The sequence below is a fragment of the Sphaeramia orbicularis genome, chromosome 17 (genome assembly GCF_902148855.1).
Source record: "Sphaeramia orbicularis chromosome 17, fSphaOr1.1, whole genome shotgun sequence".
Classification (NCBI taxonomy): domain Eukaryota; kingdom Metazoa; phylum Chordata; class Actinopteri; order Kurtiformes; family Apogonidae; genus Sphaeramia; species Sphaeramia orbicularis.
Window position 1 is genome coordinate 10,567,480 of NC_043973.1, and position 25,122 is coordinate 10,592,601.

Genomic DNA, 25,122 nt, shown 5'->3' on the forward strand with positions numbered 1-25,122 from the left:
CCACTTTCTATTGTCTACTGAAGCCATTAAAGAATGAAGGGAAAACCTCTGCAGCTTCATGTCTCAGATCTTGAATTTTGATGAGAATAGATCAAACAGAAAAATTTACCCGCAATAAACAAAAACCACCGTACATCTATTATACACATATGTTTTATTGAAGCATGTCATCAGAGGCAGTGCTTTAATATGAATGTGATCTCCGCAGGCCGTACAGTGATTCTGTCCACTCATCACATGGATGAGGCCGACCTGCTGAGCGACCGCATCGCCATCATCTCTAAAGGGCAGCTGCACTGCTGTGGGTCCCCACTCTTCCTCAAAAACTGTTTTGGAGTGGGTTTTTATCTGACTCTGGTACGGCGCATCAAAGATCTAAGGAGGAGAGAGGTAGGGTTGTTTACTTTTTACTCAAAATCAGCCAGAGGCTCATCTGTATTACAACAACAGATCTCTTCTCTCTGTGACTGTTTATTCTGTTTTGTATTTGTATTTCACCCATCTATGTTAGAACCACAATTCAGTGCAAGTTTCTAACGTAGACAGATGAAAAAGATAATAACAGTCTTTATATCATTGAAATGTATTGTCTGTTTGTTTGTTTTTTTGTCAGAATGAGTGTGACTGTGATTCAGACTGCTCCTGCACCTGCACCATATGTACCAGATACAAGGACCAGTCTCAGAACCAGTCCCAGTATCAAGACAGAGTTCTAGATGGTACGCAAATATGCAAAGTTTTTTATATACGTCCTATTGAACAGCTCCTCCTGTTGCTGTGGTCATGCAGCTGCTTCATTGCAATTTCTTTGTTTGGGATAAATAAGTCCATCCATCCATCCATCCATCCATCTGCCTATCTTATCAAGGTTGTTCTCTTATCACTGAGATTCTTTTTGTCAAACATAGTCCTCATAAATATAGCTGTACAGATGTGTGCAACTTTGTGCCTCATTGTTATCTGCTTGAAATTCATGACTTGGCCCAGTTATCCAAGTTAAAAAACAGAACAGGAACAGAACACATGATTTGTTCACATTTATAATTTAGTGTTGATATTGACCCACGTGCCTTTTTCTCCTGACTTTGCCTGAGGACACTGTACTTAACATGCAACACCGTAAAGTTGCTCAAGCACAAATTTACTTTTAAGCGCTTATTATTCCTTATTTCCTTTTAATAAAAATGCAATTTCCTTTCATTGGTCCTTGTCCTGTTTTCTGTCATTCTCGGAACACAGTGCAATCTACTTCCTTCACTTCATTACGGATTTATTTCTTTATTTTTTGTTCCAAGGGGACATAGACAGCATCTCCAGCCTCATCCAGCACCACGTCCCTGAAGCCAAGCTGATTGAGACGATTGGCCAGGAGTTGACCTATCTGCTCCCCAACAAAGGGTTCAAACACCGGGCGTATGCCAGCCTGTTCAGGGAGCTCGAGGAGACACTCACTGACATGGGCCTCAGCAGTTTTGGCATCTCTGACACGTCACTAGAGGAGGTAGGGAAGGTTTTTTTCATAGGATGATACACACCTGCTTTGCTATCACACCATTAAAATAGTTATCTAACCATGTGGGGATTATTACTGAATCTTAAAATGTGGATGAATCTACTAGAATACATATTTTGATTTTAACCTGAAGATTTTTAACTTGGCTGTAACCAAAATTGACTTTATAAGCCTGTCTTTCACAAACAAAGCTTAATTTATGTCTGCGACTGTGTCTAATCACAGTTTAGCAAAACTGAAAAAAGAGCTGATTTTAATTTCAGTTCTGTTGGATAACTAATCTGTCTTTGGCAAGTCCACATTTATTTATGTAAATCAACATTAAATGCAGTTTATTTAATAAAATGCTTGGCTGCTTTGTATTCCCTATAAAACAGTAGCCGCTTTGTTTTTGTAAAATTAACAACCTACCCTCGTCATGATTTAAAGTAAAATCAATATGGATATGCTATTTAGCCAAATTAAAAGAAAGTGAGAAAGACATGTGGATGCATTGTTTATAAGTTAGCAAGGTAACAAAATTGAATTTAATCACTGTGGATGTGTGAAAGAAAGAAAGAAAGAAAGAAAGAAAGAAAGGAAAGCATTCTAACATAACCTTCAGTTGGTCACATTCTTTATAAAATTGTTATATTGCTTGCTTGTTAGCTATAAATGTAGCTATGAAAGAAACAAAAAAAAGAAAGAAGAAAGAAAGAAAGAATAACATTCAAAGCTAACCTTCAGTTGGTCACATTCTTTATAAAATTGTTATATTGTTTGCTAGTTAGCTAAAAATGTAGCTAAGAAAGAAAGAAAGAAAGAAAAGCATTGAAACCTAACCTTCAGTTGGTCACATTGAAATTGTTATACTGTTTCTTTGTTAGCTATAAATGTAGCTAAGAAAGAAAGAAAGGAAGAAAGAAAGAAAACATAGCATTGAAAGTTGTAGTTGGTTGTAGGTGGTGAAACTATAAGAATGCTGTAGCCTATTGTTTGCTATTGTTCGTATAGTTAGATATCTATCCCAAAAGCTTTAAAGAAATAAAGAAATAAAGAAATAAATAAATAAATAAATAAAGAAAGAAAGAAAGAAAGAAAGAAAGAAAGAAAGAAAGAAAGGCATTCAGACCTAACCTTCAGTTGGTTACATTCTTTATAAAATTGTTATATTGTTTGCTAGTTAGCTAAAAATTTAGCTAAGAAAGAAAGAAAACATAGCATTGAAAGTTGTAGTTGGTTGTAGTTGGTGAAACTATGAGAATGCTGTAGCCTAATTTTGCTATTGTTTGTATAGTTAGATATCTATCGCAAAAGCTTTAAAGAAAGAAAGAAAGAATGAATAGCATTCAAAGCTAACCTTCAGTTGGTCACATTCTTTAGAAAATTGTTATATTCTTTGCTAGTTAGCTAAAAATGTAGCTAAGAAAGAAAGAAAGAAAGAAAGAAAGGCATTCAAACCTAACCTTCAGTTGGTTACATTCTTTATAAAATTGTCATATTGTTTGCTAGTTAGCTAAAAATTTAGCTAAGAAAGAGAGAAAGAAACAAAACATAGCATTGAAAGTTGTAGTTGGTAGTTGGTAGTAGTTGGTGAAACTATAAGAATGCTGTAGCCTATTTTTTGCTATTGTTTGTATAGTTGGATATCTATCGCAAAAGCTTTAAAGAAAGAAAGAAAGAATGAATAGCATTCAAAGCTAACCTTCGGCTGGTCACATTCTTTAGAAAATTGTTATATTCTTTGCTAGTTAGCTAAAAATGTAGCAAAGAAAGAAATAAAGAAATATGGTCTTATTCCTAAAGAAAATGTTCCATTGTAACAGCTGGCTCAAGTAGCGTGTTAGTCTACTGAAAAATTAAAAACCATGTTCTATCAAATAAATCCAAGTTTATTGATGTGAACTAAATTAAATATAGTTTAATAAATATCTAGATGCTTGAAAGCAAGACAGGTCAGAATCTTAGAGAAAAACATATAGTCCAAATGAATGACTGAAAATGGCCAAGTACTAAAAGATCAAAAGAAAAACGTCACTATAAAGGACCTGGCAGCGACTACATGTTTCAGCCACTGCATCTTTACATGTAAATATAACATTATCCATGTTTTTATCTGTTCGATGGTTGATTAAAAGTAAAATAAAAACCTCATCTCCTTCCACCTCTAAACCCATACAGCTCATATTTAATGCATCAAGACTTTTGAAAGTTAAGGAAGTTCTTTATTTCTTTCCAGATATTCATAAAGGTCACTGCAGATGGAGAAGCAGCGAATAATGCCACCAGTCCAGGTAAATACCACCACAGATACTCCACATGGCCTTTTCTGAATTGAGTTTCTGACCCTTTGCTCTGTCTCTGGGTTGTGATGTCCGTCCATTTACCTCACAGCTGTTTCTATTAAGCTCTACGTCTCCCAAAGTGGCTCCTTTTTCTGTCCATTGCTTATTGTACCAACAGTATTTGGTCTTAACATGTCGTGGTGATGTTTTAACCCTTTAGTTTTTGTGTTTGTCTGAACTGTGTGCTCCCACCTCTAGAGCAGTGGATGTTACAGCAGAGAAAAAACGGCAACACTGTTGGTGTTGGAGGGAATGAAGGTCAGAGACATGAGAATCACTGGAGCAAACACTGGCGATATAAGAGCTTTATTTTATTTTGTTAGGATCTACCTGACCTGGGTCAATCAGTACAATCACCTTCTTTAACTATTTCAATGTGAAGAATTAACTCTTTAACCCAGTGGTCACCAACCCTAGTCTTCGATAGCTACTATCCTGGATGTTTTAGATGTTTCCCTCTTTTAGTACACCTGATGGTTGATATCAGGCTTCTGCAGAGCTTGATGATAGGCTTATTGTTGCTGTTGTTGTTGTCTTTATTTATTTCGAACATGCAAAAAAAAAAACAAACAAAATAAAAACAAAATAAAACATTCAAATGGACAGAATCTATCTCCAAGCACATAGAAGTCTGAATTTTGCATGGTCGAAAAGGAGTAGGAAGAAGTATAAACTTATTTAATCTTACCCCTCAGTGCTTTTACACCTTTATCACTAACTTGATACAAGAGTCAAACAATACTATTTTCCTGATTTTAACATCAAACCACAACAAATACATAATGCAGTAACTGATTTACACCCAACAATATGATCATGGCAGTACAGTCATACAAACAGACTCAACAATTCAACCATTCTCTTCAATAATTACAGCAAATGTATCAGTACAACATCATCCATAGACAAAAAGGCCTCATTGTCATTCTTAACCCTTTCATGCATAGTGGTCACTCCAGTGGACAGTTATTCTACAGCTGTTCTCTTGTATATTCATGGGTTTTATTGTATTAGTTCCATATCAGCCAACACAGAGGACACTTTTGCACCATCCCATAATAATACACTGACATTCATACCATTATTGTAACTTTGATGTTCTTGATAAACCTGATCTGCACTAACATGTTTAGTGTAAATCAGTTGCTAATTGTTCTTAGACTGTAATTAACAGGTTTTTTTTGGGGGGGGTTTTTTTTTTTTGAAATACAAAGGTTTTTCCATACATATGTATATATATATATATATATATATATATATATATATATATATATATATATATATATATATATATATATATATATACATTTTTTTCTCCAGGAAGTGAGTAATAACTGGTATTAAAATATGTTAAAATGTGAGAAAACATCAGATTAGCAGCATTAAAAATGTTTTCATATCACTTTCTGATATTGGGTTTTAAACACATGTTTCTTTGCTTCAAAAATTAAATCCATGGTGTAGCTGAGTGGACATTTTTGTAACTCAATGAAAAAAAAGTCAATCGCATTGTTTTTTCATGCCTAAGGAGGAAAAAAACACTCAAGAAAAAATCTTAACTAAGGTCCTCATAATTCATGCATGAAAGGGTTAAATACTGTACTTTTTTATATCTTTTTTTAAACTTAATTATGTTTGATATTTGTTTTATCTCCACACACAATTTGTTCCACAATTTTACTCCACAGATGGCGATACAGAAACTTTTTAACGTAGTGCGTACTTTGTGAATCTTTAAATTTAACTTCCCCCTTAAATCATAGCCTCCCTCTCTTTCACAAAACATTTCTTGAATATTGCCTGGCAGTAAGTTATTCTTTGCTTTATACATTATTTGAATAGTTTTGAACTCCACAAGGTCAATGAGTTTTAAAGTTTTAGATTGGAAAAATAGTGGATTTGTGTGTTCACGAAAACCAACATTGTGAACGATTCTTATAGCTCTTTTTTGCAGTAGAAAAAGTCTTTGTAATGAACTTGTATATGTATTTCCCCATATCTCCAAACAGTAACTTAAATAGGGTAAGATCAATGAATTATACAAAATCTGAAGGGATTTTTGATCTAATATCCCCTTTGCTCTGGCCAGGACTGAGACTTATAATTTGAATTAGGTGTGTTGGAAGAGGGATACATCTAAAACATGCAGGATAATAGACCTCGACGACCAAATGTGTGATTTATGGTAAATTATTATGATAAATGTTCATAAAAACCTTCAACCTTTTGCTCAATGAGAAAAATTTCAAAACATGCTGATGGAACAGGCCTTGTCCTTTCCATAATACATAAAGTTGCATGACCCTCAGTCTTGCTGGTGTTTTTATTTTTTAATCATTATATTTTTATTAAGTCTTTCAAACATACAGAAAAAGTAAGACAAACACTGAGACATTATCAAAAGTATAAGACGCCACAAAACTTGCTGGTGTTTTTAGGGGAAAAAATGTAGTGATTGCTCTGTAATAAAGCAACAAACATGGCACCAATAACCACTAGCTTTTGTGATGCAATGTGTGTGTGGGCTCAAAGAAATGTGTTAAAAATGTTCTTGTAAAACCATAATTTTATCCAATGCAAGATTTATCAGAAATGGATTAGGTCATTACAGAAAAGTTCAACCATAAAATCACCCAGGTCTGGGATCCAAAGCTCATAGTTTTGCTGTGTATAATGCTTTTTTCTCAGCCATTAGAATTTGTCACTGCTTGCATGCTTATTTCTGGCACAGCGCATCTTTACTTTCACACATTTATAGTCTCCTATATGGCATCAGAGCTCCTGCTGATCTCAAACCTGCTTCTCCAGCCTGTTATTAGTGTTTCTGAAGCATAGGCTTTGTTTTCCGTACATATTTATGAATGCTTGCTTTATTTTTGACCACAGAGCATAATGGCGTGGCGCAGGGTAATGGCACTACCCACGGTGCATCAGACAGCAGTGCAGGGAAGGGCTCCAGGCAAATAAAAGGAGCCACACTGATCCTGAAGCAGTTCCATGCTCTGCTGGTTAAAAGGTTCCACCACGCAACACGAAGCAGAAAAGACTTCCTGGCACAGGTATTGAACTGATGAGTTTGTGCTATTAACATGAAGGTGATGTTAAATTTGAGACTTAATTTATTAAACTGCATAAAAATATTCATAAGTATTTGTTATATATCACAATTATTTGAAATAATCATGAGCATTTTCTTATTATATAGGATTATTTATTCTGTGTTTGCATGGCTTATTTTGGTTGCATACCTTGGCTGAATGTTTCAGTGATGGTCTTCGTATACAGTCAGGTCCATATGTATTTTCAGCAGGGAAATATACCTACTCAATAAACACACTGAGTTTGGACATGGCCAGCTGTTTTGGCAAAACACACATTTTACACAATGTATTTATTAATTTTGCACATATGCATATTTTTGCATACATAGTTTCTATACTGTGTATATTTTGTTCTATTTTTATTGTGCCTGCATTTTTTTATTGTTCCGTGCCTTTTCTTTGCACCATGTGGGGCAGTACTCCAATGTATTGTACCGTGTACTTAGTATGATTGTGCATTGACGGTAAAGATTTCTCTTATCTTATCTTATCTTATCTTATCTTATCTTATCTTATCTTATCTTATCTTATCTTATCTGGATAGTAACACAGATTTAATTTTAACCACCACAGTGAGTCTGAAATTAAACAATTGAGATGAGATTGAAGTGTGGGCTTTGGGCTTTAATTCAAGGCATTAGAGTAAAGTTAATTTTACACTAACCTTTTAATAATTACAGCCATTTTAAACAAAGTCCCTCCATTTTCAGCGGCTCAGATTTAACTGGACTACTGACTGACAGGCAACGTAATTGCCAGCTGTGTCCTGTTCACTGGTTATTCTATGACAAATGAAGCAGATAAAAGGTCTTGACTTGATTCCAGATGTTAAATTTGCATTTGGTAGCAGTTCACTGGGATTCTCAATATGAAGTCCAAAGAAGTGTCAATGCAAGTGGACGAGGCCAACATTCAGAAAGTGAAAACTTTAGAAGTGGCTAAAATGAACTCTTTAGTACATTCTTATAAAGACGCAGTCCACTGGACAGTGTATTCTGACACGGACACAGTTTGTATCAGTGACTGCATTAAAGTTCACATCATATCTGCCATGTTCAGTTTCAATGTACAAAAAAGCAAACACAAATATCATTCATTTCATAGATTTCAAAACTCATAAAATGTATATTATTTATCCGTTTTTCTGGTATGCCAGTATAGGTGTGTATATATGTGTATGTGAAAATGATAAATTGGGTTAACTATGTACAAAAGATCCAAGGGAATTGATTTTTTACACAGCCTTATGCTCACAGGAAGCTGAAGGATAGACTGTCATGTGAAGTGGGATTAAATAAGTTATACTTCCTCCCACTCGTTTTCAAATATGTGGATGAAGTCATATTTTGCTTTCATGGATATGCATAATTTTTTCATGTTTCTTTGCTGTCTGTTTTATTTCTAAGGACTAAAGTAGGATTAGTTAGTTTGTTTTGTTGCATATTTGAAATAAACTGAACTGAATAAAATGTATATGCACAATTTAAGATGGCTGAATACACAATAATAACATTAAAGTCTGATATTTTTATTTTAATGAATTGTCAACTCATACCTTAATAACATGACAGCCCTGTGTCAGACCACAATGCTTTGAATCAAAATGTAATTTAATCAGAGGAAACATATAAGAGGTTGGCCAATGTCTGTGTATTACAGGGGTTTACTCCTCCCATGTAGGCATGTGCTGTGACTTTATCTCTGTGTGATTTCAGGTCGTCCTACCTGCCACTTTTGTCCTGATAGCTCTGATCTTCACCTTAATTGTTCCGCCATTTGGGGAATATCCCAGCCTCACTCTGAGCCCCTGGATGTATGGACAACAATTTACGTTCTTCAGGTCAGAGTTCGGACAGCTGTTTCATCAGAGATAATGAAACAAAATATATAGGGTAGTGACAGTTAAAAAAAAAAAAAAACTTGATAAAAAAATGTGTGTTTTTGTTTTATATCAGCTGTTTCTTCAACCTGATTTTCTTTCTTCTTTAGTAATGAGCAACCGCTTGACCCCAGAATGAAACGGTTCACAGAACGCCTGTTAAACCCACCAGGTCTCGGGACCCGGTGCATGGAAGGAGAACCGCTAGGGTAAGAATTATTCCTGATAAAAACTCAAATATCAGAAAGTGAAGAAGATAAGATATGACTTTATTTATCCCACCATTGGGAAATTTCACAGTTAACAGCACCAATACATAACAAGCAAGTCGTTGGCCTCGTAACATAATTACCTAAGTCACATTATGTGGACAAAAATACGTGGACATGTTTAATTCAGGTGTTTCTTTTCTAACAGGGTTCTGGGATACAATACAATAATTGATGAATGTCATAATATAGTTTTATATTGTGATATATATTATATTGATTATTAATATTGATGTTTATGTCAAATCAGCAGGAACAGGACATCTTACAGCTGTAGCCATGTGTCCCGATATTTTTGTCCATATAGTTTATAAACATCAATATTTCGTTAAAGTTTAATGGGAGATTTTTCTTCCTAAGTGAGATGTGAAGAAAGTAGATAGTTAGTTTTGGTAGAAATTTATTATTTACAGTCAGAGCATAAAAAATATTTGAGAAATTTAGATATAAAATATTTTAATTTCTACAACAATTTAAACCAAACTAACCAATGCAATGCAATGATATTAATGACAATATAAAACTACATTATGACATTTGTCATTATTGTCTTGTATCCCAGACCCCTGTTAGAAAAGAAGCACCTGAATTCAACCTGTCCCAATACTTTTGTCCATATGGTGTATGATTTAAGCAGTTGGGCTTTGAGGCTAACAAAGTGCAGAGAAAAAGACAGGTAGAAAAATCACAGACAAGTGAAAAATGAAAAATAAAGAGAAAAATAAGAAATTTTGTATTTATGTAAATATTTACATAAATATAGAATTAACCCATAAAGACCCAGTGCTACTTTTGCAGCAGTTCCCAAATGAATTTTTCTCTATATTTAACTTTTTTAAAGCGATTTATCACCATTGATTGTAATATTATCCCCCTTATTTTGCATAAATATTTGTAAATTATGTATTTTCCTGTATTCATGTTACTCATCATGTAGATGTTGATAAAGGCTCAGATTAAAGTTGAGTTTTATTACATCAGAAACAGAGAAAACTGAAGAAAAAGTGACTTTTATGAGCAAATAGATCATTAATTGATCATTAAACAAGTGACTCCATCCACTGTCATTGATCCAATTCCATGGGTTTTACTGGTGAATCAATGTTGTAGAAGATGATGGTGTTTCCATGTTCACTAACATCCAAATGGGTCATATCTGATGACCATGAAAAGATGACAAACTGTATTTTACACCAATTATTTACATGTATTGATATGATTAGTGGATCAACAGGTATTAAACAGTTTAGATCAGTCAATAGTTTTGGTCACCTGTGGCTGTTTGGGTCTTTATGGGTTAAAATTAAATATTATTTACATATTTACATTGTGGTTGCACATGCACATGGTGTGATGTGTGTGGGGTTTACTGAAAACTGTAATGTAAAGAAGTGTACGCTGCTTCAGTGTTCAAGTCACATCTTGCATTCTTGATAAATATGACAGGAACTGTCGCTGCCTACATCTGCTACCAGCGCTAAACACTAACAAATATCTAATTTTCATTAAGCCAAGCAAACTTTTGTGGGTGTTACAGAACAAATTTAGTTTATATGTGTGTACTTGTCACATATCCAATCATATCCAATCATATTGTTAGTACTGTGCCAGTGTTGGAAATGGTCTGGCACCATCTACGATCCTCCTAGAGCAGGAGAGAAAGTCTCTGATTTGTATAAAGAGCAAAATCATACTGTAGCCTTGGCAGGTGTTCAATGCAGGATGCAGTCCCAAATGACGACAATGACTACATCTCAGAGACTGTCTTTCAAACGGGTAACACTTGTGAAAGTGGACTGCTGACAAAAGTATTTACACATTTGCATCCTATGAACTTTGACAGCTAAGCATGACCGATGACAAAAGGTATATGTGTAGACATGGACAAAGACAGATTTTATTTGTCATTCAGATTTACATCAAAATGAGATTTCAGTGCCATGGCTCAGGAGGCAGCAGGAATAAATAAACCAGACACTATATATATACAAGATAATAACCCCATAATTATAATTACACACAATATTGTTGCACACTTATAGACTAATTAAGACTTATGAAGACTTTATTCCAACTTTTTGGGCAACACTGTATTAAGCTTAATATTATTGTTAATTTCAATAGCCATCACAGCTATCTAAGATTTGCATTGATAGATGTTTTTCATTGCAAAAATCTAAATCTTACCAAGTGTATTTTTCTCATTTCTAGTCAAAATATCTCATCACACTTAAAATAAGACATAATCACCTAAAGAGTAACTTTTCAGTGAGATATAAGAACTTATTTTTAGACAATGGGTCTTGAAAATCTTATTTCAAGAAATCTTACCAAGATAATCATCACTTGTTCCATTGGGAGATTTTTTTTTTTTTGCTTGAATTAAGCAAAAAAATCTTGTTTTAGCAGTGAAGCTGAAGTTTCACAGCCCACTTTTAATCAATAACTGATTGGACAAGTCACATGTGAACCTGGACAAGGTTGTTGAAGCTACATACAGCTGTAGATGTTACATGTGGATTCTGAATGATTTCTCTGTGCTGTTGTTCTCTATTGGTGTGCGTCCAGAATGGTCTGTGGCAACAGTACGTCAGTGTGGGACTACCCTGACGTCTCCCCTGTGGTCGCCAACATCCTACAGAGTCCTGAGTGGAATGACAGAAACCCCTCCCCTTCATGTCAGTGCAGCACCAATAAGAAGCTGACAATGATGCCCATCTGTCCCATCGGCGCAGGGGGGCTTCCCCCACCCCAGCGAAAGGAGCCCACGGGGGACATTATGTTGGATCTGACGGACCGGAACATCTCGGACTACTTGGTTAAAACCTACCCCACTCTGATCAGAACCAGGTGGGACTGAATGTTGTCTGCAGGTTACAACCAGAGTGAATTAATGAATTAAAAAAAGGGGTTCAAACCAGGAGAATAATCACATAACTTCAAACTTCAGACAAGATGAGTGAATACCATGATAGAATTGTAACCGACAGTATTTTATGTTTTGTTCTTTACATATTCAGATCATTTTTCTGTTTTATTTTGCAGTTTAAAGAGCAAGTACTGGGTGAACGAACAAAGGTAATAATTTGCATGTTATTGTCATTCATTGCACTCAGTTCTTCACACTTTTTACATTTTGTGTCTCTTACAATGGAAGAGCTGAACATAAATCCTCTCCACCATCAGATACGGAGGTCTGTCAATAGGAGGACAACTTCCCATCCTGGACGTAGACCCACGAGACATCCAAAATACATTCCATCAGCTGGGCCGAATGCTCAACATCACAGGGGTAATCAGTGTTGTGTTTATTATTAACATGACAACAGTGTGTAGATCATTTTAGTTTAACCTGAGCCTCGTCCCTTACAGGGTCACCACTCTCGACTTGCACTGAGGGAGATCGGTCCTTTCTTACAATACATGGAAAGTGAATTCAATATAAAAGTAAGTCACTGCTGTTTATAATAAAGAGAATTAACACGGTTGTAGTTATCCTGTACTTATCACTTAGCTTGGCCTCACCAACAGGTACGTGTAGGTTGTTTTAGACTAAAATTTATGTGACAAAACTAATACTGAGGGAAATGCATTTTAAGGCACATTAAGTACTTTCTACCATTATGGGGCTTCCTATTTAACCCTTAAACACCCAAACATTAACTAGCGACTAAAATCATTTACTGATGTAAACTGTTTAATTACTGTTGATCCACCAACTGTTATAGCAACAAATATCAACAAGGCAATATTAAGTACAGTTACACTCTTTTAATTACATCACAGGTGTCAAACATACGACCCTAGGGCCAAAACCGGCCGATAATATAAAGATAAGATAAAGATAAAATAAGATAAGATACGGATAAGATAAAGATAAGATAAGATATACTTTATTGATCCCAAAGGGGGGAAACTGAAATTTACAGTAGCACAAGACAATATGTATTAAATACAATAGAAAAATAAAAAGATTAAAAAAAAAAAAAAAAAAAAAAAAAAATATATATATATATATATATATATATATATATATATATATATATATATATATATAAATATGTGTTAAAGTGACTAAAAATGACAAAAAAATAGTAATGATCATAATAATAAATAAACAAGTATGCAGTAGGTGTATAATCATGAATGATCCACCTGCTTGTATTTAATCCAGTGGAAAAATCTGATGAGCAAACATTCAGAAATGTTTTGAACCTGCAAACACTCATGGTCATTTCTGTGTCATCTTGTGGGAATTCAAAATGCTGCTGTTGCCGTGTTATTACTGAGTGGTAATATGAAGCGTGCCCTGACTTTGACCTCTTACGTAAAAGCACTTTAATGTTACATTTCAGTTTATAACGTCACGCTGCAGGGACGCCGAGTGTTGGCTGAGAGGGTTGGGTTTAATAGATGAGGGGAAGGTCATACATCCCACACCTTTTATGAACAGGACTGCAATTATCACGTCTGGAGGTTATGAGATGTGTTCGTTTAGCTCTGCTCTCTTCTCACAGGTTTGGTATAATAACAAAGGCTGGCACGCCATGGTGGCCTTCATGAACGTGGCCAACAACGCCATTCTGCGTGCTTTCCTCCCGTCCTCCGCCAAACCTGTTGAATACGGCATCACAGCTATCAACCATCCTCTGAACCTGACCAAAGAGCAGCTTTCTGAAGTCACAGTGTGAGTGTCAACATAGTCTCTTATAACTCCATGTGTTAAGTGCTGCAGAAAGATTCAAAGATTTTTATTTTGTCAATTCACAGGACATGCAGAGAATCCAGATATTTTTTCTGTCACCTTGTATTTAAAAAGCCATATAAAATTTTTAAAACGAGGTAAAAAAAAAAATAGAATAAGAATAAATAGGTTGTATAAAGAATAACCTGTAATAGAATGTAAAGTGTATATCATTAGCATAAAAAAAAAATCATAGAGTAATTGCCTAACTCATACACTGCATGGAAAAAAGTATTGGGACACACTGAATTCAGGTGTTTCTTTTCTAACAGGGGTCTGGGATACAAAACAGTAATGACAAATGTCATCATGTAGTTAATATATAGAATAACATGAACAACCTGAAATGTCTTAAGAAAAATAAGTGCAATTTTTTTTTTTTTTAAACATTCTTTTTTCAAAATTATCCTGTCCAGTGCAGTACTGTACATACAGGTTGTATGAAATATAAGGCAGATCCAAAATGTGTCCACAGCAATGATCTCAAAACTTCCTATTAAGTCTATTTCAGGTAGTTGCAGTCTGAGTTCCCAGATTTTCCAACACTTTTCCAAACTTTGCTGTAAAGACGTCCTTCTGATCGTTAATATAAAATCTTAGTCTTTCAGGAGAAATATAGTCTGATATCAAAGACTTCCACAGATGTATTGAAGGAGATTCTTCTCCAACCCATTTGGTCATAACAGCCTTTCGGCCCAACATTAACAAAAACTGAACGGTATACTTATGTGTTCTCAATGATTCAGGGGTACATCCAAACAGACACAATAATGGATTAGGCTGTAACTGGTGCTTAATGACCACACTGACCTCAACACATATGGTTCGCCAAAACTGTTGAATCTTTTCACATTCCCAGAGGCAGTGAAGTCTTGTCCCTAAAATAGTTTTACATTTGGGGCAGTTTGGAGAGGCCCCTGCTGTATATTTACTGTACATATATGGAGATATATAGACATTTTGTAAAATAGAATATTGCATTTCTCTGAATCTGTTACATATGGATATTTTTGAAGGTAAAAGTAAGATTTCCTCCCATACATCAGAAATAAGTGCAATTTTAACAACATTCTGCCTTAGTTTATCATGTATATACGTGCATTGTACAGATCACAGTGGATCTACATATACATTAAACATTTAATAATAAACATACTATTGTTAAGATTGCTCTTAGCTTTCTTAAGACATTTCAGGTTGTTCATATTTGTTGAGGTTATGCACATTTTTTGTGAAAGGATAGTTTGTAAACGTAAACATTTTCATGTAATTTTACTTTCTTACACTAAAATAAAAAGGAAAATTTAGAGTTGTCATTATTTATAGGTTATTATCATAGTATTTTACTGATCTGACCCACTTTAGATCAAATTGGTCTGAATATGGAATCAGAACTAAAATGATTTTAACATCCTTGATTGGTAATATCATCAATTTTTCCATTACATTTCATATAATTGTTGCATTTCACAAATTTGCCCCAGGGGTCAGATTGGACTGGTTGGCAGGCTAGTTTTGGCCCACGGGCCGTATGTTTGTCAACTATGCTCTACAGGAAGCCAATGGTGGACACACAAGATACTGAGTGGTGATTTCTTCCAACAGCCCCCTCCGTGTCCACATGAATGTCCCTGAATTCAAGACGCCACTATGGTGTTCTAACAGACAGTAATCTGAACCACATCGATCAACAAAATAAACTGTGTGATTTGATATATTGTGCAACACCTAATGCTATTACACATTGAAAGTGTTGTTTTGATATAAATTGAGGTTAGTTTTCTATGATGATGATAACAATAATGACTGACTACTGATGACTGATGATGACTGTTGTTTGTTTTCATATCCAACTAATTCTGTAAAGCCCTGTGAGCCAACCTTGTTGTGATATAGGGCTCTACAAATAAAATTGAATTATTATTATTATTATTATTATTATTATTACTACTACTACTACTACTACTAATAATAATAATAATAAATGTTCTATACTTTATCTAGACGTGTTCTAATGTTACTTCTCTGACTTTTCTGTGCCTCTTTCCTCAGGTTGACCACATCAGTTGATGCCGTGGTTGCGATCTGCGTGATTTTTGCCATGTCCTTCATCCCCGCCAGCTTCGTCCTCTACCTCATCCAGGAGCGTGTGACCAAGGCCAAGCATCTGCAGTTTGTCAGCGGGGTCAGTCCTCTGGTCTACTGGGTGGCCAACTTTGTGTGGGACATGGTAAGTGAAGCCAAATCCGAATAAATCTAAAATATTCATGCATTAATATTAATGCCCTTAAAAAATGGATGTTTTATGACTTCTTTATTTCCCTCAGATCAACTACTGCCTCAGCGCTGCTATGGTGGTTGGCATTTTCATGGCTTTTGACAAGAAGTGTTACACATCACCTACTAACCTGCCAGCACTGATAGCACTGCTCCTGCTGTACGGGTAAGACTCGGGGAGGATGGAATCTCTAGCTTGCCCTTAAAAATTTACATTAGAATAAAAAATGTTTTCTTCATTTTAGCAGCGTTATGTATTTTCTGGAAAGTAATTGACGCTGCACCATCTGTGTTAACTGACCTGAGACCAGAAATCTATTAGTGACCTATGCCTTACTGCATAGGGTTATTTATTTATTTATTTCCTGACAGCTATCAGATACCTTTTTTTATATAATAGTAATTTGTGATGAATTAAAAGTAAATGATTTAATACGGTACTCAGCCATCATGTGATTCCAGAACAACATCAGCACCTTCAAAATCTAAATAAAGGTGTGAAGCATTATTTATTTAATTTATTTTTTTATTTAACCTTTATTTACCCAGGCAAACAATTAAGAAAAGATTCTTATTTACAAGTGCAGCCTAAGCTCATATCAAACCAAAATCTCCTTCAGCTTTTTAATTTGGTTATATCAGTTTACCTCTGCAGATCTCAGTATATGAGTACATTAGGAGGGTGTCTTCACTTCTTTTTTTTTTTTTTTTTAAATTATAACATCAAAATTTTTCTTGCATTTTTATTATTCATCTCTAATCCTAATCCAGAAACATCATTTACAGCCAAACACTGATATTATCCATTTTGTTAATTTTTTTTAAGTGCATACATACTCAAATTACATAGATAGATAGATAGATAGATAGATAGATAGATAGATAGATAGATAGATAGATAGATAGATAGATAGGCTTTATTTCAAACATAAGTAGGAAAAAAAAATGACCCACATAAACAGGACACTCCAATATATGGAAATGAATCAGTCAAAAAAGAAAAAGAAATATCGCACAATGTATAACAGTTTTGTTGTGGCTCTTTAACAATACTTTATGTCCAAAAAGGAGTAGGAAGAAGCCGAGCTTATGTTGTCCTACCCCAGTTTTCCATGACTTGGCTAATCAGCAAAAGTATTCGGTCCATATAAGCAATAGGACAGTCATTAAATTATAGAAAAAGAGAACAAATGATTACATCCCATCAATAACTATTACTATTGTACTCCAGTTCATTGATACTATATCTCTAGAAAATAAGGTTTTTATACATCTTTTTAAATTTTGTGATGTTTTCACACTGTTTGATATTTAGTTCCGTTCTATTCCACAAAACATGAACGTAGTAGGAAAAAAGTACTGATGCTGGTAAGAGTATAAAACCACAAAAGCACCCAAAGGGCCTTATTAGGACATTTTAGAGCTGAAATAAAAGCAAATTTATAAGTAAAAGTGACAAGACGAACAGAGCAATGAAATAATTCAACGTTAAGGGAAAGAGGGAGAGTAAAAGATACACATTTTCTCTAAAATAACTCTGACAGCTGGACATTATTTGAAATATTTCTCCTCTTTGTGGCTCCCCTTTGTTGACAGGTGGTCAGTGACGCCCCTGATGTATCCCATGTCGTACATATTCAGCATCCCCAGTACGGCCTATGTGTCTTTGTCCTGCATCAACCTGTTTATTGGCATAAACAGCAGCGCCATCACCTTCATCCTGGAGCTGTTTGAAAACAACAGGGTAAGCACTAAGACAGGGGTGTCAAACATGCGGCTCATGGACCAAATCTGGCTGTCCAAAGGGTCCAATGTGGCCCACAAGATGAATTTGTGAAATGCAAAAATGACACTGATAATATTAACAAGCTAGGATGTAAAAAATCATTTTAGTTCAGGTTCCACATACATACCAATTCAATCTCAAGCGTATCAGACCACTAAAATACTATCATAATATCCTATAAATAATGGCAACCCCAAATTTTCCTCTTTGTTTTAGTGTAAAAAAGTAAAATTACATGACAATGTTTACATTTACAGGGCGACACGGTGGTACAGTGGATAGCACTGTCACCTCACAGTGAGAAGGTCCTGGGTTTTTGTACCTTTGTCGATCCACTGTGATGTCTAAGTTATAATATACACATGTAAATAATAAACTGAGGAATAATTTTGTTAAAATTGCACTTACTTTTCTGAAGAAATTTCAGGTTGTTCACAGATCTTCAGGTTATTTACATTTTTTGCTTAAGGATAGTTTCTAATGTAAACATTTTTCTTACTGTTTCATACATTATACTATTATTTTATTGGTCGTGCCCACTTGAGGTCATATTGAGCTGAATGTGGCCCCTGAACTAAAATGACTTTGACACCCCTGCACTAAGACGTTCTCTAATTAACAAACATACTTTACTGCTGAAGCCATTCTTTTACTGCACTATATACATCAGATTCCATGTCACATCCAGTACCTTTCCAACCATAATAAGGTTTCCCTGTAAGCACAGGTCAGCTGAATGCTATAAATAAATACAGCCATTGCTGCAGCTCTTAAACAGTCCATAAGGGACGTTTACAGTGGGATAACTAACCAGCTGGTGCATTCACATATAAATAAACCAATTAAACAGTGAGACGTTGTGGTGAAGTGATACCATGGACCCAGAAGGTGATGGTGAAGACACATTTTTAGGTTTCCAAGATAAGTAATGAGGTGTCATGTATATCTCAGGCCTCGAGTGGACATGAATGTACAGTTATAAAAAAAAAGATAAATAAATAACATCAGCAACTTAATGTGAAGGTTGGCTATAATGGCGATAGCAATGTATCTCAGTTTTAGACTCATTAAAAAGTGTTTGTATGAAACCCCACAGTGTGAAAACAAAAGTAAACAATCTGATAAACATCCTCGAGACAGACACACACACACACACACACACACATATATATATATATATATATATATATATATAAATGATGAGACTAATTAACTCATAAAGATCCAGTGCTACTTTTGATGTAGTTCCCAAATGAATTTTTCTCCCTGGTCAACCTTTTTGAAGTGATTTATCACCATCTATCATTTAATTTCTTATATTTAATGTAGATGTTCATGAAAACTCAGAGTTAATTCAAAGGTTATTATATCAAAACAGAGAAAACTGAAGAAAAAGGGACTTTTTCAGTAAAAATATCAATAACTGAATGTAAAAATAAGTGTCTCCATCCACTATCATTGATCAAACTTCATGTGTTTTACTGGTGAATCAGTGTTTTAAAAGATAACAGTGTTTCCATGTTCACTACAAAGCCTCCAAACGTCCAAATGGGTCATATCTGACGACCATGAAAAGTATTTTACACTAATTATTTACATGCATTCATAGGATTAGTGGATCAATAGGTATTAAACAGGTTAGCTCAGTAGATGCCTTTGGTCACCAGTGGAAGTCTGGGTCTTTAAGGGTTAATAATGTGACGGGACTGTGTTTTGAAGCCACAGGTTTGCAGGTAAATTAATGCTGAGAGTGGGTGGTGGGCAGGTGAAGAAAGCCTGCCTTTAGCAAAGAAGAAAACGAAAAAAAATAACAAGAACAAAGACACTGAGGAAGAAAGGAGGAGGTGGGAGGGTAAAAAAGCGCCGATGCCTCTGTCACAGTGACAGGTGATTTTCTGCTCCATCAAAGAATGGAGACGTTTCTCTGTCCAGATGTGTCCGTACAGCTCACATCTGTCCCCTCTGCCCTGGCTCTGATGAATCCTTCACACATGAGTCAGAACACACCCTCTGCTGAATCTGTGACCCTGATTTCTAAAGTCTTAAAGTGAAAGATATTCAACACTAGAACGTGTTTTTGAGCTGTAAGAAAAATAGACACAGTTGCAGTGACGCTCATTTGTACTAAAATAATAAATCAATCAGTCAAATTTTATTTTTGTAGCGTTACATCATAACAAAAGTTCTCTCATGACACTTAACATTTAGAGCTGGTCTAGACTAGACTCTTACGCCAATTTATAGAAACCAACAGAATCCTCCAGGAGCAAACGCTTGGTGACAGTGGAAGGATATCTATAAGACAGTCATCATTACTGCTTCTATTCGTCATTGAGCCTGTTTACATGAAAATAAATATCTGATAACTGGGAAGAGTCAGATAATTGTAATAATCAGATCTGATGTGTTTACATGCACTGAAGAAATGCGATAATCGAAAACCCTGGTTTAGACGCTCCATTCCATTATCAGATTTCTTTTGGAGTTCGTACATACATAGTGATGGTGGAATCAAACTTCCTGTTATTGTCTTCCACTCACGTCTGACTATGCAGCTTCTGTTTTCTACAATTTTAACTGTTTACACATGCACAGACGTAAAATAAATAAATAAATCAGTTTAACTTGAATACATGCAGGAAGACATTGGAGTATTGGGGAGAAATTCAGGTGTGTTAATCTGATTTCTCATAATCAGATTACTGATGTAATCTGTTAAAACATACCAGATTATCCTGTTTATATGATCGTTTGAATAATTTGACAACTCCACAAATCAGATAATGATTGGAGCATTGGTGGGCATGTAAACAGGCTCAGCGTTCAGTCTGACTGAAATGAAGCCATTATCACTCTGGACTCCCACAGGGGCAGCGATTTTGGCTTGTAAAACGGCCGCTTTGATTATTTGTTTTGTCTTTCAGTTTGCATCTGAAATTACGTATTAAAACACCACAGTGACACAACATCACAGGCTGCAGAGGGAAGGCTTTGTTGTCAGGGAGCTCTGTAGGTATTAAAGGCTTCAGGGCTCTCAGGTTCTCTGCAGGAAAGGGTTGCATGATGACAAGAAAAAAATGGTAAAATATTTTTTTAAAAGTTTACATTTAAATGGATATTGTTTGTTTAGGTAGAAGAACTAGAACGGATTCTTCAAGACCCTCTTATGGTTCTGAACAGCTGTATTTTGATTCTCTGGGATGTAAATATCCCTCACCACTGGGACCTCAGTTTAGTTCTGAATCATGCAGTAGGTGATTAGACTCAGTCTTATTAGCTTAAATTGTTTTTCTTCACAGGACCTACAAGTCACATTTTTTCTCCTTTATTAGTAGACTGAGCTCTTTGGAGTGTTACATAACCATGCATGAGCTTAAATGAAACATTACTGTGTTTGTTTATTTTCAGCCTTTGCTGCAGTTTAATGAGTGGTTGAAGAGGTTTCTGCTGGTGTTCCCTCACTTCTGTCTGGGACGTGGACTCATAGACATGGCCATGAATCAGGCTGTAACGGAGGTTTATGCCAGATTTGGTAAGTACCTAACATGGACTGGACATTATGTGGACTTTCTGATCATTACTTTACTACATAATACTTAGAATAGAATAGAATAGAATAGAATAAGAATAGAATAAGAATAGAATAGGTACAATAAAATGGAATAGAATAGAATACAGTGCAATACAATACAATAGAACTGAATAGAATAGAATAGAATAGAATAGAATAGAATAGAATAGAATAGAATAGGTACAATAGAATGGAATAGAATAGAATACAGTGCAATACAATACAATAGAACTGAATAGAACTGAATAGAACAGAATAGAATAGAATAGAATAGAATAGAATAGAATAGAATAGAATAGAATAGAATAGAATAGAATAGGTCTTTATGGTCATTTTTAGAAGAACAATGAAAATCAGTTTAGCAGCTCTTTTTCTGTTTAGTGGCAGATTCTTAAAGTGCAAAAAGAAAGATTCTATATAAAACTATCACACAATTATGCTAAGAATATATACTTAAAAATATTGACATTGTACAAAACTATAAAGTAATACTAAAATATACAAAAGGCCAACTCTGTACCACAGAAAGAAAAAATATATAGAATATATAATGGATATATACATGGTAAAATTAAAAATAATAAAAAAAAAAACCCAATACATTCTCCAATCGAAAAAAACATTAAAGGTATGATATGTAACATTTGTGCATTACAGGATGTGTGAATGACAAGGCCTATGTCAGTCAGTGTCATCATATTCTCTGTAGTAACAATAATGTTTAATGTTACTTTATCCTGTATCTACGGAAGAGGATTAGGGCCACTGGAAAAATTAATAAAAATAAAAAATTAAGCTCTAATATATTTATTTTTTGTTAGTATTCTGAGAAAAAAGTCAGAATTCTGAGACTAAAGTCAGAATTCGACTTTTTTCCTCAAACTAATAATAAAAAAATATATTGGACCTCAATTTTCCTTTTTTTCCCAGTGGCCCTAATCCGCTTCCATGTGTATCATTAGAATGAAACGAAAACATGTGAATATAATATAGAAACTTTGATAAATGAGCTCTTCTGTAAACCTACTCTCTGCCCAAGTTTTGTCATATAGATATTCTTTGACGATAACTCCCATGATTCCACTGTGCAGCGCAATGAAAACCTTTTGTTATAGGTTTGATTGAGAGACCCCATAGCTGGATTTATTAACAGTTTCTTTGGTTATCAGTGTTTGAATGGTATATTCTTACTTTGTATTAATACTTACTAGCTGCTGCTCATTATTTTTGTTAGATTTTTGTGACTGATGTAATAAAACTGTCCCTGTGACTTGTGCACCCATGAACCTGCTTTAACTTATCTTAATGAAAACACTGCAGAATTGTCTTCCCTTGTCATATATACTCCAGAAGTGTGTTTGCACAGCCTGTAAGATATATTAAACTAAATCCTGTGGGCTTTTCTCCTTTTTTTACTCACCAAACCAAGTTCATTTTCAGTGTGGGCTTGTTCTGTTTTCCAGGTGAAGAGCACACAGTGGATCCTTTCCGGTGGGACTTTGTGGGCAAAAATGTTGCTTTCATGGCAGTGGAGGGCTTTGTCTACTTTATCCTCAATCTTCTGATCCAGTACCGTTTCTTCTTGAGCCACTGGTCAGATACTTCATTATACAAGTTTACATCAAAACCCCTGACTGATACAGTGTTCTACTTTGTGTTATGTGCTTCTCTCAATGCGATATTCTTGTTCCCTTCAGGTTATCAGAGTACAGACAGAATCCAGCAGATGATGAAGACGATGATGTGGCTGAAGAGAGGCACAGAATCTATGATGGAGGGAGTAAGACGGATATCCTGCAGATCAGAGATCTCTCCAAGGTATAAACACTGACTCGGCTCCATCTGTGACTGGAGCTCAGTCCCACACTGTTCTCTACCAGAATATTATGATTGCAATTTAAGACCTATGACATACCCATATAAAAAGTTTCAAAGGTTATGAAGGAAAATCTTGGAAAGTAAATTGATTTATTCACATTCAGCATGAGCATTCATCAGTCAGATCTAGTTAAACTTGAATTGCATAAAATTACAGTTTCAAAGGAACATTTTTAACACATTTCTTTGAGCCCACACACACATTGCATCACAAAAGCCAGAGGTTATTGGCGTCACATTTGTTGCTTTTTTTACAGTGTGATCAGTACATTTTTTCCCCCAAAAAACACCAGCAAGACTGAAGGCCATGAAACTTTATAAAACATATGTTTATTTCATATTCCAATCAAAAGTCACATATTTAATTCAGTTAATTTTTATTTAGATACCACAATATTGGCTATACACCTCGAAGAGCTTTAAACTCTCCAAAATATGAAAGACATTTTAAGATATGTTAATGGATAATAATGGGACTAGTACTAACTGTGGACCTGGGGTCATTTGTAATAATTGTGGAGGTCATCTGTGATCTTTATCCTATTTCTGTAATTTAAAAAGTAGAAATGCCACTGCAAATGACCTCCTCTATTTCAGCCAACACAGAGGCTCTGTGATAATTGTAGCCCTGTGTGAATCAACATATCTGTGATTTTTTTCCCCCCACGTCTCATTGATTCAGCCTACGTCCTGGTCAAGGACTATGAAGGCCGGTTGTTTAAAAGGCTCTTGGTGCAGTATAAAATGGATAATCATTGAAACAGTAAAGCTGAATTCTACAGAAAAGCAACATCTCAAAAGATGAGATGAATGACAAGAGGACAGTAAAGTAAAAATATCAGTAAATAATAGTAACAGCAGACTAGTTCTGCATGAAACACAGATGTAGTAGTTTAATTTCCATTTCACCAGAAGTCTACTGGTTATACTGGTCCTGTGAGCAGGGCTGGCGTACATAAAATAACCGTCTTAGATTTTTACTGAAAATTCTGACATACAGTATATTTGTTTTAATAATTTGATAGCTATGTGTAAGTCACATATAGAATAGAATAGAATAGAATAGCCTTTATTGTCATTGTGTGTACAATGAAATTAGGAATGCAACTCCAGTCAACATTAACAAAACACCAGTACTTTAGAAAATAATAATAGAGCAAATAAAAAATTACAAAACCAAAAAAACTAAAAGAAAATAGAATATACATTTTACAATTTTACAAAGCAACATAAGGATAGAGCTAAGCACAATAAAAAATAAAACTGGAAAAAATATGAATTGATGCAAATTTACAATATTAACAGTATGTATATCTATTAACAGTATTAACAGGATGTATTGCCTATAAAAACAGTATGTATACCTATGAACCAAGTCTATATAAAATAGTGCATTTATTGTTGATCAAATAAATGTATATTCATACACAATATAGTGTTTTCAGGACCAAAACAATACAAATTCTTAATAATCATTCAAGTGATCACCAGTATTTACAACTGGTAAACATTTGCAGTGAAAATGCTGTCAAATTGTAAAATAACTCCAACACAAAATTCTGTTGAAATTAAACATGACTGTCAGTTCATTAATATAAATATATGGCAGATACAACACGTTCTTTTCTGGCATTGAACCTGGGGGGTGGTACAGTATAAGTACTATTAAGTAAATTGATATTTTGAAGCTATTACTCATGATGTGTAATCAACTGAAAAAATACCAACAGTCATCATCGAGGCTCTGCATCAGTATGAACAGGGATCAAACTAACAGATA

At 34.8% G+C, this 25,122-nt stretch overlaps 1 protein-coding gene across 1 annotated transcript in view; it reads left to right on the forward strand.

Moving 5' to 3' along the window:
- LOC115437998 (retinal-specific phospholipid-transporting ATPase ABCA4-like) overlaps positions 1 to 25,122 on the forward strand; it is a 115,624-nt gene that overhangs the window by 66,302 nt on the left and 24,200 nt on the right. The window contains 19 exon segments of the mRNA XM_030161425.1: positions 209 to 390; positions 614 to 719; positions 1,296 to 1,501; positions 3,732 to 3,786; positions 4,036 to 4,095; positions 6,724 to 6,896; positions 8,654 to 8,778; positions 8,928 to 9,026; positions 11,655 to 11,936; positions 12,132 to 12,164; positions 12,273 to 12,378; positions 12,459 to 12,533; positions 13,604 to 13,773; positions 15,883 to 16,060; positions 16,158 to 16,273; positions 17,704 to 17,851; positions 21,302 to 21,425; positions 22,928 to 23,057; positions 23,162 to 23,282. Of these exon segments, the coding sequence (XP_030017285.1) occupies positions 209 to 390; positions 614 to 719; positions 1,296 to 1,501; positions 3,732 to 3,786; positions 4,036 to 4,095; positions 6,724 to 6,896; positions 8,654 to 8,778; positions 8,928 to 9,026; positions 11,655 to 11,936; positions 12,132 to 12,164; positions 12,273 to 12,378; positions 12,459 to 12,533; positions 13,604 to 13,773; positions 15,883 to 16,060; positions 16,158 to 16,273; positions 17,704 to 17,851; positions 21,302 to 21,425; positions 22,928 to 23,057; positions 23,162 to 23,282 (2,489 nt within the window).